The sequence below is a fragment of the Peromyscus leucopus genome, chromosome 1 (genome assembly GCF_004664715.2).
Source record: "Peromyscus leucopus breed LL Stock chromosome 1, UCI_PerLeu_2.1, whole genome shotgun sequence".
In the NCBI taxonomy this organism is placed as follows: domain Eukaryota; kingdom Metazoa; phylum Chordata; class Mammalia; order Rodentia; family Cricetidae; genus Peromyscus; species Peromyscus leucopus.
Genome location: NC_051063.1, coordinates 191337332 through 191354493, shown reverse-complemented (window position 1 = coordinate 191354493; position 17162 = coordinate 191337332). Strand labels below are relative to the sequence as shown.

The 17162-nt window shown below is 42.4% G+C and overlaps 1 protein-coding gene across 1 annotated transcript; it reads left to right on the top strand.

Moving 5' to 3' along the window:
• Positions 1–8902: 8902 nt before the first annotated feature.
• LOC114688934 (PRAME family member 8-like) lies at positions 8903–15012 on the top strand. Its single transcript, XM_028863401.1, has 3 exons — positions 8903–9192; positions 12506–13096; positions 14445–15012. The coding sequence occupies exons 1-3, from the start codon at positions 8903–8905 to the stop codon at positions 15010–15012; spliced, it is 1449 nt and encodes a 482-aa protein (XP_028719234.1).
• The last annotated feature ends 2150 nt before the right edge of the window (positions 15013–17162 follow it).

The following is a 17162-nucleotide window of genomic DNA, read 5'->3' as shown; positions in this document are numbered from 1 at the left end:
TCCTTGATGCAGGGCAGTGGTGGTGCACACCTTTAATCCCAGCACTCAGGAGACAGAAACAGGTGGATCTCTATGAGTTAGAGGCCAGCCTGGTCTACAGAGCGAGATCCAGGACAGGCACCAAAACTACACAGAGAAACTCTGTCTCAAAAAACCAAAAACAAAAGGGGGGTTCCCTGTGTCCCTAACTAATGTCAGTTATTTCTCTTTTACACAGCCACTACTTGTGGTCAAATTGTCTTTAACCCACAGGAATCAGAGGCACTAATCCTGTTCAAACTGATCTGAGAATCTGAGGACAGAGCTGACATAAAGCAACCTGTGATATAACTACACACACCTTTTGTGTGTCAGTTTTCCCTTTATATGGATTGCAAGAGGAGGCATTGTCCATAACATGGACACATATATCATAGTCTGAGTTTACTGAGGTGACAATTCAGGATGCTAGAGTAGTAGCAAGATTACTAGATCAATTATTCTAACTAATTTCACATCAATATGAACTCCACAGTGCCTTGGAAGCCACAGGTGTGTGGAAACATTTAATGCACCCCAGAAAGATTTGGTTCTGGCTGGCAGAGGGAGCTCCTTATCCTTCCTCTCTTGAGCACTAGTTCCCGGTGTGCATTCGGGAAGTCATTCAAATAGAGACGCTGGAGCTTGTTGAGTTTTGAGAATGGGGGATGATCTCTTTAGAAAACCTATGTTCCATCCCTTGTTATCCAAGCAACTCTAAAGGTATGTGTACTTCATTTAGAAGTGATTCCTGAAATTTTGTCTCATGGCCCAGACCAGGGCTCTCAATGCAATGGTGACCATAATTCTTCATCTATTCATATGCAATTCCTGTATACAGCCTGTCTTGTCTATGGCAGCTCTATAGTATTATGGAAAAGATGACCCAAAACTCCATCTTTTGACAGATCATATGTAGTGCATCTTTTCTCTGCTAGGAACTCTAAAAAATTATTCCATTTATGTACAGGATCGGCTGGACTAGACAGAAATATTTGTCTATATAATCAGAAGCTCTTCCTCCCTTTATCTGGGATGACACACCACAGGTTGAGTCTTCCTATGACATCTAATGAGAAGATACCATCCTCTGCTCCAAACCACACATTCCAGAAATTGTGATGGGCAAACTACAAATTGAGCACTTCCGTTTCCACTTCCTGTAGGTCAAAAATGAAGAAGATTCAGATGACAGGAGACCCAATTTTTTAAATATTAACCACACATCTCAATTTCCCTTTACTCCATTCCTTGAATCAGTCTCTCCACTTCTTGTATTTGGGTGAAGAGGCAGGCACAGAATCCTTCCATGTTGACTAAATCTGTTCTGTGCTGTGCTCCACACAACATTAGCCTTTTCTCTTGTGTCCCAATTCTCCAAGCTAGTGGCATTAGAAGACTCTAATTCATCTTGGACCACATTCTGAACTCTGTATTCACTTCCATCCCTCCATATACTTACGCTGCATGCTACCTTTGTCTCAATTACCCAGGTTGAACCTTTTGTACAATCACCAAATCCAGTTTACCCAGGACAGCCTTCAATGTCTCTATATGGGGAGCCTTCATTAGGGAACCCAAAGGAAGGCTTTGAAGCCCCACATTGCAATCATCATTAAATGATTGTTATGTTTCTTTTTTGCCATTAATTTAACCATGGATAGTGTTGTGAAAGCCCCCATGGGCAGGTCCTGCAGAACAGAGGTGGTCAGGGATTCATCTTTCAGCAGGCTACTTCTCCCCATTTTCCATAATGAAGTTATGATTTGGAAGCTCATCACGACCATCAGGAATGCAGAAGCTCTGAAAACCTCCAGTGGAAGAAATACTTTCAGGCAAAATACTTTTAAGAAGCTGCTTTTGTCATCTCATGAAAAACAACAAAAGCAAGCACTCAGTCATGACAAAAATACAGTCACCTCTCTGGCAGTGGTGGTAAAGTTGTGTTTCCCATTACTCAATGTCTGTCATTATCAAATCCACAGTTCTCTCACAGGCATCCTGTAGGATCCATAAGCTGCCCTTTGAAGAGATCTTCCCTGTTAATTCTGCCTAATCTCAACCACTGTGATCCCTGGATTCTACTCTACTCAGAAGTAGGTAAGAGGAGACTCAAACTTATAAGGGGCAATTAAATCTAAATATCTCTGATGGCCCTCAATGGGAAAGTGAATGGTCCCATGCCCAAGCTATACTTTGAGTTCAAAACAAGCTAGAGATGTGTGAGGACAATCTGTGACATTGATGCAGTTAGTTTTACTCCCAAAAGCTTTAGATTCAGGAGCTTGCTGAGATCCAGCCTGTTCTTCAGAAGATTGAGGGCTTGGAATTCTGAATTAGATGCTGTGCTGGAATTCACAAATTTGTGTCTTATGTCATAATGTTTTCTTCATTTTTACTTAATAAATCTATAATAATTTTGAATTGAGAAAATTTAAGCTATATCTAGAGATGCTGGTCTGTAAATAGTGTGTATTCCCAGTTTTTCTGAGTCCTTTAATGATGCATCCTCAGCACTCTCTAAAGAGGGCAACTCAGCTTAGAGTCTCAAAATTCTGGAGGTGGAGGTAGAAGTATCAGGTTTTTCATGATCCTTATGGAGTTTTAAGCTACCTGGGCTACATGAGGTTTGTTGCTTTACTATAGTGACACCAAACAAATAAAGAAAACAGCAATAACAACAAAACAGAAATATTAAGATGGAATGAGAGACTGCCTGGGATGGTGAGATGGTATGATGTCTATTCCTGATTGTGAATCTGACTGTGTCTGGAATGAACTATAACCCAAGATATGGAGAGCATACTTGTTATCTGGATCTTTTTTTTTCTTTTTCTTTTATTTTACAATACCATTCAGTTCTACATATCAGGCACAGATTCCCTTGTTCTCCCCGCTCCTGCCTCCCTCCCCTTCCCCCCCCAGCACACCCCCCATTCCCACCTCCTCCAGGGCAAAGCCTCCCCCAAGGACTGAGATCCACCTGGTAGACTCAGTCCAGGCAGGTCCAGTCCCGTCCTCCCAGACTGAGCCAAGCATCCCTGCATAAGCCCCAGGTTTCAAACAGCCAACTCATGCAATGAGCACAGGCCCTGATAACACTGCCTAGATGCCTCCCAAACAGATCAAGCCAATCAACAGTCTCACCTATTCAGAAGGCCTGATCCAGTTGGGGGCCGCTCAGCCTTTGGTTCATAGTTCATGTGTTTCCATTCATTTGGCTATTTGTCCCTGTGCTTTATCCAACCTTGGTTTCAACAATTCTTGCTCATATAAACCCTCCTCTTTCTCACTAATTAGACTCCCGGAGCTCCACCCGGGGCCTAGCAATGGATTTCTGCATCCAGATTCCTCAGTCCTTGGATGGGGTTTCTGGCACGACTATTAGGGTGTTTGGCCATCCCATCACCAGAGTAGGTCAGTTCCGGCTGTCTCTCGACCATTGCTAGCAGTCTATTGTGGGGGTATCTTTGTGGATTTCTGTGGGCCTCTCTAGCACTTTGTTTCTTCTTTTTCTCATGTGGTCTTCATTTATATTTATCTGGATCTTGAGGCAGGAAAACAATATGCCTTTTTTTGACCAGGACCTTGAGGCTAGATGGCACACGCCTTTAATTGCCTTTAATTCAGACCTTGAACCTGGTTTACACACACCTTTGATCCAGACCTTGAGGCTAGGAGGCACACCTTTAATCTGGGCCACACCGTTTGTTGGAATACACTTAAGGACAATGGAAGAAGGAAGGAGGTTCTTTGCCTGCTTGCCCTCACCTCTGTCATTGCATCCATTCCTTCTTCATGATCCCAGCAGACCAGCTGAGACATCCAGCCTCGTGGGACTGAGCAGCTCCTAGATTCTTGGATTCCCATCCATAATTAGCCACTGTTTGGACTGCAGCCTGTAAGTCATTCCAATAAATTCATTTATACTTTTTCATTATATATATGTGTGTGTGTGTGTGTGTGTGTGTGTGTGTGTGTGTGCGTGCGCGCGCGCGCGCGCGGGGGGGGGGGGGCGTCAATATATGTCAATCTATCTATCTATCTATCTACCTATCTATTTCGAAACAGAGTCTCATATAGGCAAACTTACCTAAAAGCCACTAGGTAGCCCAGGCTGGCTTTAACTATCTGATCTTCCCGCCTCTGCATATCTCAAAATTACAGCACATCTTGTCTGTCCAGAGGCCAGGGAAAGTTGTAGACAACCAGGATTCACTAACTGACTCACTCAAACCCAATTTTGATTAACAGTTGCCTTCAGAGTTCTGAGTGACATAGTAGAGTGTTTTACCTGGTTCTGATATTAGAAAGCATCATACGGGTGGGTAGTAGTGGTGCATGGTAGTGCATGTCTTTAATCCCAGCACTCAGGAATCAGAGGCAGGCAGATTTGTGGATCTGTGAGGCCACTCTGGCCTACAGAGGAGTTGCAGGAGAGGCTCCAAAGATACACAGAGAAAACTTGTCTCAAAAAAATCATTATAAGTAGATCCTTGGTCAGTTGAAAATCATGAATAGTCTGAGTTCAAGTTGCCAGGCTGGGTTTGGTGATGGAAGCCTGTATTGACAATAATTCAGGATGATGCACATGAAATTAAAATGTGAATTCCTGTCTTGGATTAAGAGTGAGTTCAAAGCCAGCCTGAGGAATTCATACGGAAGCTTGTGACCCAATGGAAGGAAAAGTACAGTAAGCTGTGTTGCCTGCATGATGATGCTGGCCTGAAATGTGGATAGCCTGTGATATAGATGTCACTGTCTCAGAAAGAGGTAAAGAATGGGATGTGGGATAGAGCAAGTGAATGCATATTTATACATACATATGGAGGGGGGCTATTTGGGTTATAGACCATCAATAAGTCTTGATGTTAAATATGTTATAGGGTAGTGGCTGTGTTGGGGGGAGACAGGGCGATAGCCAAGCTGTATGTTTCATCTAGTAACTTGCATTAACATGAATTTTCTAGTTATGTAGCATGCCCAAGGTACAATGGGAAAAATAAAACTGACTTATTTTTTGTTTTGAGTGTGGCTTTTTGAGTGCTGGGATTAAAGATGTGCACCACCATTGCCTATCAACAGAATTAACTTCTTAAATTAATATATGATTCATCTAATACCTTTACTAATCTGTTGAACATAGAGAGCCCTCTTCCCTAAGCCCAGAATTCTCTGACGTCCACAAATGGTATAACTTGTATTTGCTCCACTGGCAAATACAACTGCCATGCCAGCTCTACCTGCTTAAGCATCCTGTGTTATTAAGGGACCTGGTCTTAGGAAATCCCTCTCAGGCTATATCTCTTTATGGAACCTAGAAAAATCTATCTTATTTAAAACACGGGCTTAAATCCCCAGGGCTACAAAGAACGAACAGAACGTGGAGTGACTGCAGAGCTGCCTGACACCCAAATCAATCTTTTAAAATGGTTTTGCTCGTTTACTTTTCTTCTCTTTGATTTATACATGGTCTCATGTGCCCAGGCTGGCAAGATACTTAAGTCACTAAAGATGATCCTGGACACCTGATCTGCCTGCCTTCCCTAGAAATATCTAAACTTTTAGGGAACTCACCATGTAGTCTGTCTGTTTGTTTGTTTAACTCATTGTAAAACCCCTGAGTAGGCTTTACCAATAATGGACCTAATGGGCACGAGGGTGCTGCAAATCCTGGCTTTTATTTTGTTGTCCTTCGTACATGGCAACAGGGAAAACTGGGTGACTTTGCTAATCAGAAAGGGATCTCTAGTGAAGGAGCAGGACTTAGGAGAAATATAACTGACTTCAAGTATACCTTGTGATCTTTCAGCAGAGGGAACAGTGAGAAGCAATCACTAGTGAATGATCCAAGAACTGGTGCATAATCTTACCCTGCCTTCTGAATAGTTCTGTAGTTGTAGGGGGAGTGTCAGGCCATTGCCATCACTGGCTCAGTTAACAGCTAATAGGACATGTCTAGTCTGGCTGCATGTCCCACTGCCTACTGGCCTTCTCTTTGCTTCTAGGTGAGCTAACCCCACAGCCTGGTTTTTCTTATTCCTACCAGATCCTGCAATAGCCAATAATGCCTTTTGCATCACAAAGCCCCGAGTCTTCTGAATTTGCACCAAGTCTGTTCCTCCAAGGACCACTTGCCGTGCACATGTGGGGCTCAGGCTCCCATCCCTTATACAGCAGAGGTACAGAACTCATTACAACAATACTCAAGGAAATTTTAAAAGAGGAAAATTTCATTTTCCTAAGTGGGTATGGTTGTATTCTAATGTTGCTTGACATTAGCTGTATAAAAATGATTGATCCAAAGCAGGCTGCTGATCCTCCAGCCTGTGTCTCTCAGTCTGAAATTCACTACATATATACACTAAAACAGTATACACAAAATAAAACACACACACAAATATGAGCATATCGCCACATGTACTACATATTTAATCAATCAATACATAATCTCTCCATTTTCCCCTTAGTTTTGTAATTTTGATTTCACACAAGGTTCTTTGATTCAAGCAAACTACACCAGGAAAAATAATCATGTTCTTGGGAGGTGAGCTACAAAGTATGGGTGTGAGGTGAAAATTGTATAAGCGAGTCTGAGTCCTGGAGTGCGGAGTTGCTCACTGCCAGGACCTGCTGGGAACAGGAGCTCTGTCAGCAGTTTCCAGAGCAGGCAAATCACGCACCTCCATCAGAAGGCCTCTGGCATGCTTGGAAGGCCTTATCAGCAATGCAGCTACATTTCAAGGTTTTATAATTTAAAAGGAAAAACAACCAGAAGGTGGTGTCACATGCCTTTATAATCCCAGCACTTGGGAGGCAGAGACAGGCAGATCTCTGTGAGTTGGAGGCCAGCCTGGGATACAGAGGGAATTCTAGGAAAGGCCCAAAGCTACACAGAGAAACCTTGTCTTGAAAAACCACAAAAAAATAAATAAATAAACATAATTTGAGGGTTGTTTTGCCTTTGGATTTGGTGGGTTTTTTTTGAGGTGTTGCTTTGGTATGGTTTGGTGTTAATGGAAATGCCTATTGGACTGAAATTTACACATTAGTCTTTTTGTTCATTTGTTATATTTTGGAGGCTGGGTCTCAGGTAGGCAAGGCTAGCCTTGAATTCCAGCTCCTTCTTGGTTTGCACATCCTCCTAGGCTTATTCTAGAGTTCAAGTTAGGATCTGTCTGGAAGTTTAATCCTCTGTGATTCCTTAATTTATGTTTCACAGATTAAATTTTTGCAGTTGTTTAAATTGAAAGTTCCTCTTAACTGTGATTATAAATAGTCCTGGGATCTACTAATAGTTTCACGAACACAAGATGCAAGTCTCAGCTGATCCGGGAACTGAGACATCAGGAATGTGGATGCTTTAGCCTTGACTATTTGATATGACATTTTCTGAAAGGAAAATCAAAATAAAGTTAAAACAAAATAGTTCCAGGTAGCAAACTACAGCCATACCTTGTGAGTAGAATAAAGGTCCTAAGTAGAGATCCAGAGATCCCTTAAACTGATTGGCCTGAAGTATACTCTATAGATTAGAATTCTCTGGAATGCACCTGATTCTTCCTTGAAAGTGCTGTCATTGAAGCAACTGCTACCACGCCTGTCATCTACTCAGTGTTTTAAAGGGAGAGTGTGCAAGCCAGACCTGGGAGCTTTAACAGAACACTGCCAGTGACAGGCAGGATTATGGTCAGGGGCACGTGCCTGGGCTGCATAATGATTCCCACTCAACTTTGGAAGCATGAACAATTCCACTCATGCCTCCACTGTGTGCAAAACCATACTTCAAAAAGTAAAACTACATTTTACACACTGTCTTCCTTAGTCAGGGCCATAGTCAGCTTTTGTGAATAAGGTTGATAGCAGCTACTCTCAATTTACTTGAGGCAAAGCTTCTGTGTCAACACGTTTATACCATGCAGCACAGCTTTTAATATCACCATATCAGTTGATATATTCAATATATAATGTACATATATATGTACAGGCAAATACACATACAAAATAAATCAATGAATTAATTATTCAAATTCTTCTTACAGTATTTTTGTTTTCACACAGGGAGCTATGCCTCAGTCAATATAAACTAAGTAAAAATAAAAGACGGTTAAGTGTATGAACAATCTATCTCCCTGTCAGAAAAAAGTATTTCCTTGGGATGTGGGGCTCAAGAGGGAAGGTAAGAGAAGAAAGGAACATAAAAGGATATAGGAGGTCAAAATGTGAGGCACTTGTGAGATCTCTCAGTGTTTCCCATATAGACTGAACACGGGGAATGGAGAATATGGGTGGGTTGTACACATGACTTTAGTACTCTCTTTTGTAAGGGACTTGAACCAGTCTCAATTTGCCACAAGAGGTTTGTGTGATTGCTTGCTTCTGAATAATCTTTCCAAAGGGGATTTAGATGCAGAGGAGCAGAACTTGGTATTTGGTGGAACAATGGTTGATTTGTGCCTGTGCCAGATCTTATGTGATGATTCACATGCTGAGGGTGATAGGAATTTGAGATTACCAGATATTTTAAGAAGTCATGGGCTGGAGAGATGGCTCAGCGGTTATGAGCACTAGCTGCTCTTCCAGAGGTCCTGAGTTCAATTCCCAGCAACCACATGGTGGCTCACAACCATCTGCAATGAGATCTGTTGCCCTCTTCTGGTCTGCAGGCAAACATGCAGCCAGAACACTGTATACATAGTAAATAAATAAATAAATATTTTAAAAAAAGAAGTCACACTGAGTTCTTCTCTGTTGCCAGAGCAGGAACTCTGACCCTGGGGAGGGGGTTCCTATGATGGGTGAGACATACTAATTCCTAAGACATAGCAAGGAAATATGTTTCTTGAATGTTTTACCAGGTCCTTCTGTCTGAAGATCCATCAGAATGATCATCTATCAGGCCCCATTCACACTCCTGGGACTGGCAGTGAAGAGTCTGCTGAGGAATGAGGACTTGGCCATCTCAATTCTGCAGCAGTTGCCCAGGGAGCTCTTCCCATCCCTGTTGAAGGAGGCCTTCAGGAGCAGACACATGAAGATACTGACAGCAATGGTGGCAGAATGGCCCTTCACCTGCCTCCCTGCAGGGGCACTGATGCAGGACCCTGATGTGGTGATATTACAAGCTGTGCTGGATGGTGTAGACATGATATTGTCACAGAAGGTTCACCTCAGGTAAGGCCATTGGAGAATAGAAAGGGAGTCGCCAGGTTACTGGTAGGGAAACGTGTTGTCAAGTAGAATGAGGTCAGTGGTGGTGGATTACAGGCATCTGATGTTCTCGGTCTGCAAGTCTGTAGCAGCCTCTATTTATAATTAAACTAATAATGTAACCTTCTTTCAGCAGTGCAAGGCACCTCTGTGTAGATGTAGTCATAGGAGGTTTAGTCTTCTCTATCCTACACACTAAATAATTAGAAAAGGATTCAACAGTAACTGAATGAAGGGAAGCAGGACAAGTATTCAGAGGTAGCTCATGCAAGGAGCCCTTGCCTGGCAGGTATTGCTGACATTAGAGAAGTAGGATGACAGCTGACTCTGTTTTGGTCCTTTTCTTTCATTGTGACAGTTGTATTTTAAAAACACTGGAAAGGAGTCACACCATACAACAGGTTTATTAGGGAGAAGAGCAACGAAGGGGGCAGAGAAGGGGGCCTGGGGATGAGAGCAAGGAAAGAGAAAGAGACAGAAATTTGGCAAGGCCTACCTTCTATTAGGAAGCACAGCGAAAGCACATAGGAAATGCTCTTAGTGGCTGCAGCTGAGGTATATCCTTTCAGGACTCTAAGGACAGGCCAGCACAGATGCCTAAATGCTAACATTCCTCCATTTTGCTTATGTTAAAAAGGTGAGGAGCTAAAAAGGGGTAGCAGGTAGGGCGGGGATGTGGGTGCTGTGTTCTGGAGACTGCTTCCTGCTGACCTGGGGGGCACTGAGCATTTTTGGGGGATCTGAGAAAGCTAGGTGGCTGGCCACATCCTGGGACAGCTGGCTGTTTCACTTCACTGTCCAGGCTCTGAGGAACCGTCAGGTTCTGCTCAGACCTGGCAAGATGCTGTTTGGGTGGATCTAAATGACTCCTTGGAGCTCACAAGAAATCATGATGAGTTTACCAGCCAAGATAGAGGAGATCCACATGGTGACTGTTAATAGTTACATGCATATACACACAGAATTAAACAGAAGCTTAGTAATAGAAAGGGAGAAGCAGTGTTTGCTGAGCAAGAAGGAGCTGGCTTCTGCATCTCTTACTTGCATGTTGCAGCAAAAAGACAGATCATTTAGAGAGGGAGTGCAGACATATTCAAGCAGGACTTGAAGCAAGGAAAAAGAAAGAAAATGGAGAATTCTTTCCTGGTTCCCCAACAGCCTGATCCAAACAATGGTCAGTGGGCCTCCAAAAGACATCCCAGTGGGGCAATGAGGTATATGAACCAGTTTCCAAGGATGAAGCAGAGAGAAGATCCAAAAGGTTGAATGTTCTGGCATCCCAGGTATCCAGGGCGGATCAAATTATGTGAGCACAAGTTGTTCAGTATGCCATCACACAAAAACAGGGGCTGAAACCTAAGAGATGTAAGACAATTTGCTAAAAGGTCTTATTAATAAAAAAAATCCCAGAGCCAGATAGTGGGCTAAAAAACTGAGATGAGAAAAGCAGAAATAAGCCAGCCACATTCTTACCACTTGGAAATCCTCAAAGAGACCTACTTCCTGTATACCCATGCCTATATGCCTTTCTGTTCTTCATCTCACTTCCTCTCTCCACCCAGCTACATCACTTCCTGTCTATATAGACCTCCAGACCTCCATGGTTAGTGCTGGCATTAAAGGTGTGTGCCACCATGCCTGGCCCTGTTCCTAGTGTGGCATTGAACTCACAGAGATCCAGATGGATCTTTGCCTCACGAATGCTAGGATTAAAGGCATGTGCTACCATTGCCTGACTCCTGTGTTTGGTATAGTGGCTGGCTTTTTCCTTTGATCCTCAGATATGCTTTATTTGGGTACACAGATAAAATATCACATTTTCCCTTTTTTGTCTAATGTAACAAAGTTATAACTAATATAATAGAAGCTATATACAATAAGTAAAATAACTATATACAATATATGCAGGCAATATATATTCAACAGATACATCAACAACATCTAGTCCATTTGCATTTGACAAATTCAGCAAAAATATTCTACTATCTATCCTATTTTAAATCAGCACAAAGAGCCCATGAGAGACATAGTCACCTGGGACCAGGACTTTGAGAAAAGACAGAAGGTGAGGAGAGGACTGTGCTCAAGAAATGAAGCCTCACATCTAGGGAAGTGGTCAAAGGCTAGTAGTACCACCAGAGACCCAATTGTTGGTATTGAATGAAAGGCACAGTTGTTAATGAATGAGAAAGCAGATTATTTGCAGGTGAAAGAGAACAGATCTGCTGCCTGTGAAGCAGGTGGGTAGGGTCCTTGTCCTGAAGTGAGTAACTTTGATGGACTCTGTCAAGCATTGCCACTAAAGAAACATGCCACATGCATCAGAGTTAGTGCAAGAGGTTTGAGGCAGGGGGAGAGCCGAAAATGAAAGAATGAAAGAGTGAAAGACCATGTTGGAGTAGGCACTTGGGAGGGAGAGACAGGCAGATGAGCGGGAAAAGAAGTGAGAGAGAAAAAGGAGGCATAATGTAGGGAAAGGGGAATATCTTTCTATTTCTTTGATCACTCAGAGGAATCATAAAGGTCCCAAAAATTATATCATGTTTTCCATGGATAAGAGGGCAAAAGGAATCACTACAGCCTGTATTTGTGAGCATCTCTTGGACTAAAGGAAGGACCAAATGAGGATCAAGCCTTTAAAGAGGGTAATCCCATACTCAATGGTGGTCCAGCTTACCCTGGCTAAGCCAGAGAAATCTTGGCACCTGGCACCAGGTATTTCAAAGAGGCCATGAGGCACCAATGAAAATCGAGATCTGAGAGAGATCTCATCCATAGGAAAAGGCCAGGGATGGTGTTGGCAAAAGCCAGAAGGGCCTAAAGCATTTGTGGGATTGTGCACAACTCTGGAAGGGGCAGAACAACCCAAGTGAAACTTACATGATTGACACTGGTGGATGTGAGTCTGAACAACTGGATGAGCCAGAAGGAGAACTCTTTGCTGCAGCCATGCTCTTGCCAGAACTTTGTTGGCTGATGGCTGGTAATGACTAGCCCTTCTGCATCTCTGTCCTCCCCACTCACCCACAACGGCCTGTGCTTTTGACAGCAGCCTTTTAGCTTCACCCTCCTAGGGAATGAGTAGATGTTGCTGGGGTTTCCACGTGTATCTTCTGAGGTTCACTGCTGAGTCTATAGTCAGGGCCAGCTGTGGACAGGAGCTATCTCAGGCTCCTTGCCTGACAGGTGTTGCTGTCATTAGATAAGTGGAATGAAAGCTGACTCCATTTTTGACCTGTTCTTTCATTGTGTGACACTTCATCTTTTTCTCCCAAAGAAGGTCAAAGCTTCGAGTCCTGGACCTGAGGAATGTGCACCATGTCTTCTGGGATGTATGGCCTGGAACAGAATATGGAGAGAGCTCAAAAGGGACATTGAGTAAAGAACAAACAGGAAATGGTCTTCCTAGATATGCCCTGAGACAGCTTTTGAAGGTGGTCACTGATTTTGACTTAAGAACTCACCTGGATGAACAGCAAGCATACTTATTGCAGTGGTCCCGGCAGCAAAAACGTTTTGTGCAGTTGTGCTGTATGAAGATGACAATTTTTCAGACACCTGTGGAGATTATCAAGATGGTTTTGAACTCTTTCCAGCCATACTACATTGAGGAACTGGAACTATGCACAGGCTGCACTCCTGAAGCACTGAGTCATTTTGCACGATGTTTTGGCCAGATGAGAAATTTGCATAAACTCCATCTATCATGCATTTACATTTATAACAACAAAGCTGTAAATACCTTAGAAGACATAGAGTGCAAGTATATTGCAAGGTTCATCTCTCAAATCTCCAAATTCAAATGTCTGCAACATATCTCCATGAATGGTACCAACTTCTCGAGTGAGCACATGAAACAGTTGTTCAGGTAAGGAAGGATGGAGAGCTGTTTTTGCTACCACAGCAAAACTTGCTCTTTGCCATTAGAGATTAGTGAGCACCTGAGATCAGCCAGCCACTATGACTTTCACAGCTATTGGCCCCTCACAACATCTGAGAATGCTCTGATTTCCATCTTAACAGGGTCAGAAGCTTAATTGCTTCACTGACCACTCACCAATTGCTAAGATGTTGTTAGTGACTTGAAGAGAGTTTTCTTAGTAGTAGACACACTGTATGGCTCACATAGAGTCTCACTGTGTGTTATGTATTCTTCCTTGGAGTCCTATCCACCCTAATGAGAGGTAACAGGACAAAGCAGAGGGCCCTAAAGTAGGGAGAAGCCATACCTGCAGTTTTGCCTGGGATCTCTGTCCTCATATTTTTATGAACAGGAACTACCTGGTTCCCAGGTGGAACCTCTGTCAGCTTTTAACTCCCAGTGGATGGACAGATGTTGTGAGCACATTTTGCACTTAGTAGATATGAAATTTGCAGAAATGGGCTGAGGGTCAATTTCAAGGACTGATACAGAGAAGAGGACACAGGCTATGTTGAGAAGGTGGGACTGTAATGAGTTCCGCTTGACAGAAACCAAGACATTGTCAGAACCATTCAGGACTAGCCCACTTTTGGCAAATCCTTCTAGGTTGTAATGGCCACCTCTGGTACTCTGATATATTGGGAATGAGAAGCTGCATCACTGGATTCTGAGACTATCAAATATGATGGTGATAGGCCTGGAAAGTAATGGTGTGGCTCTAGTGAGGTAACACCAATAGTATTCAACTTCCACATAAAGACACACTGACTTTGCTCTTCTGGTACCCTGTGCTGGCTAATTTCATATCAAATTGACACAGGCTAGAATCACCCAATAGAGAGATACTCAAAATCAGAAAATACCTTCAAAATATTGGCCTATAGGTAAGCCTGTAGAGAATTTTTTATTAGTGATTGATGTGGGAGGGCCCAGCCTATTGTAAGTGGGGCCATTCCTGGGCTGGTTGGCTTTTGTTGTCCATAATGTAGGCTCAGAAAGCCATGGAGAACAAGCCAATAAGCAGCATTTCTGCATGGCCTCTCTGTATATCTCTTGCTTCCAGTATGTTGGCCTGTTTGAATTCCTGCCTTGTCCTCCTTCAGTGATGGATTATGAATTTCTAATCACAAGGCCAATAATTCCTTTCCTCTCCCAATTGCTTTGGGTCATGGTGTTTTATCATAGTAATAGTTATCATAATAACCTAAACTGAGGCATTATCTCTGTAGTAGTGTCAAAACTGAAGTGTTCTCCCAGACCAGGAGACAGACCTCATCTCTTATTCCTTCCTTAGATGCCTGAAGAGCCCCTTGGAGTCTCTGTCTATCGATTTCTGTGAGTTCTCACAGTCAGACCTGGAACACTTGTGTCAGTGTCAGAGGCTTTTCCAGCTGAAGCACCTGAACTTCTTTGGCATAGAGTTATTCAACGCAGGTCCCATACCTTTCCAATTTCTCCTTGAGAATGTAACAACCACTCTGCAGACTCTGGAGTTGGAGGACTGTAGTATTGGAGACTCTCAGCTCAGTGCCCTGCTGCCTGCTCTGAGTCAGTGCATCCATCTAACCAGGGTAAACTTCTATGACAATATCATTTCCATGTCTGTCCTGAAGGACCTTCTGCAAAGCTTGGCCAATATGAGCAACATAACTGAGGAGTTCTACCCTGCCCCACTGGAGTGCTATGATGACCTGGGCTATGTCTTAGTCAACAAATTTACAAAAGTATGTCCTGATCTCCTGAATACACTCAGAGTCAAAAGACAGTCCAAAGCTATCTACTTTGCCACAAACATTTGCTGCATATGTCTCCGGCGCTGTGTCTTTGATGGGAAGACCAGACTTTGTCATTGTTGGTCATAAACAGGAATTGATTGAACTAAGAAACTGAGAAATGAAAGTCTTGGGGATAGGACTTTCAGTAAGGCCTTCAAGAACCTGTGGTTTCAGACAGTGTTTGATACATCAGGAACAAAACAGTGTTCATTGGAATCAAGCTATAGGGGATGATTTGATGAAGAACAATGGGACCAGGGTGGCAGGTATCTTGTAAAATCCTTAAGACACATCTGCATCTCCAAGTGTGCTTCTGTCAGCATGTGATCACCAGTGGCTTTCCCCTGCATGGTAGTTGTAAACTTATGGATTTTTTTTTCTCGTTCCCTATTCAGTCATTGAAGTCAGTTTTTCATTCAAAGTCAGGATGTTACCTTTGTGGTGATATTTTGTGTATACACTAACAAATAAAACTTGTAAGAAGATCAGATGGCAAAGCCAGCCACTAGTTAGATATAGAGACAAGGCAATGGTGGCATACACCTTTAATCCCAGGACATGGGCTCTCATGCCTTTGATTCCAGTACTTGTAGGCACACATGTCTTTAATCCCAGCACTAGGAAGGCTGAGACAGGACTTGATATAACTGGGTAGAGAGAGAAATATTAGACTGGAGGAGACAAGAGCTCAGTCTTTCTGGCCTGAGGATTTGGTATAGGTGAGACATCTCTCTAGCATCTGGCTCCTTTATCTTTCTCTGGTCTCTTAGTACTCTTGCTACATCTTGCATCCAACTTTTGGGACATGAGAACAAGAAAAAGCCACTTTCCTGTGGCTTTGCAGCCCCTAGCACAAGCCAGGACTCCATGTGGCTGAAGTCACTACCCTGTTATGAAGAAGGTTTTGGAGAATGGAGAGAATTACAACCCAGGACAATCAGATAGGAGGCACTGTACATACATCTAAGTTTGCTGGGGCAACATTCCTTATCTGTGCCTATTGCACTGAGATCTGGATGTTAGTATTCAGATGTAAGCTGTTCCTTTATTCTCTTAATGGAGAACCCACCCTATTTCCCTCCCCTTTTCACAATATCACATAGCAATACATTACTTTTAAATCCTACACTTTTTCTTTGATTTTCATTAAAATATACAATAGCAGTTTATCCCAATGCTATCCCAATGCAATATACTAACTTGTTTTTATTAAATTATACAATAAATATGCATGTATTTGTATTCTTCTACATACTTACATGCAGTTATTCCAGTAACATGTTGAAAGATGAATTCTTTTTTTTTTTTGGTTTTTCGAGACAGGGCTTCTCTGTGCAGCTTTGCGCCTTTCCTGGAGCTCACTTGGTAGCCCAGGCTGGCCTCGAACTCACAGAGATCCGCCTGGCTCTGCCTCCCGAGTGCTGGGATTAAAGGTGTGCGCCACCAACGCCCGGCCGAAAGATGAATTCTTATTCACATTGTATAATTTTGACATCTTGAAGAATTAGATGTCCATATTGTGTTAAGAATTATGTTTGTGGGGCTGGAAAGATGGTTCAGTGGATCCAGAGATCCTGAGTTCAATTGCCAGTAATCACATGGTGGCTCACAACCATCTGTAATGAGACCTGGTGCCCTCTTCTGACCTGCAAGCATATATAATATATATATATATATATATATATATATATATATATATATATATATATGCACAACACTGTATACATAATAAAATAAATAAGTCTTAAAAAAAGAATTATGTTTGTGTCTTCAATTCAGTTCCATTAATCAACCTGTCTATGATTATACTAATACCATTCAGTTTTTTATTACTATAGTTCTGCATCAGAGCTTGAAATTGGGATGGTGATACCTCCAAAAGTCCTATTACTATACAGGATTTTTTTTAGCTATCTTGAATGTTTTTCCATATGAATTGGAGTATTCTTTAAAGGTATATAACAAATTTTGTTAGGATTTTAATACTAATTAAATTAAATCTTTAGAGTGCTTTGTGTAAGATGGCAATTTTTCCTATGTTAATTCTACCAGTACATGAGCATGGAAGATCTTTTCATCCTTTGATATTTTCCAATTTCTTTCTTTCAAGATTTGAAGTTCTTGTCATACAGGTCTTTCACTTGCTTAGCAAGATATTTTATATTATTTGTGGCTATTGTGAAGGGTGTTATGTTCATGATTTATTTCTCATCTACAAGGATGAACCCACCTCAGAC

Excerpts from the sequence above, each read along its gene's own strand:
- LOC114688934 (XM_028863401.1), top strand. The coding sequence starts at position 8,903 with ATGATCATCTATCAGGCCCCATTCACACTCCTGGGACTGGCAGTGAAG. Across the intron at positions 9,193-12,505 it reads TCACAGAAGGTTCACCTCAG|AAGGTCAAAGCTTCGAGTCC; the intron begins GTAAGGCCATTG and ends TTTCTCCCAAAG. Across the intron at positions 13,097-14,444 it reads CACATGAAACAGTTGTTCAG|ATGCCTGAAGAGCCCCTTGG; the intron begins GTAAGGAAGGAT and ends TTCCTTCCTTAG.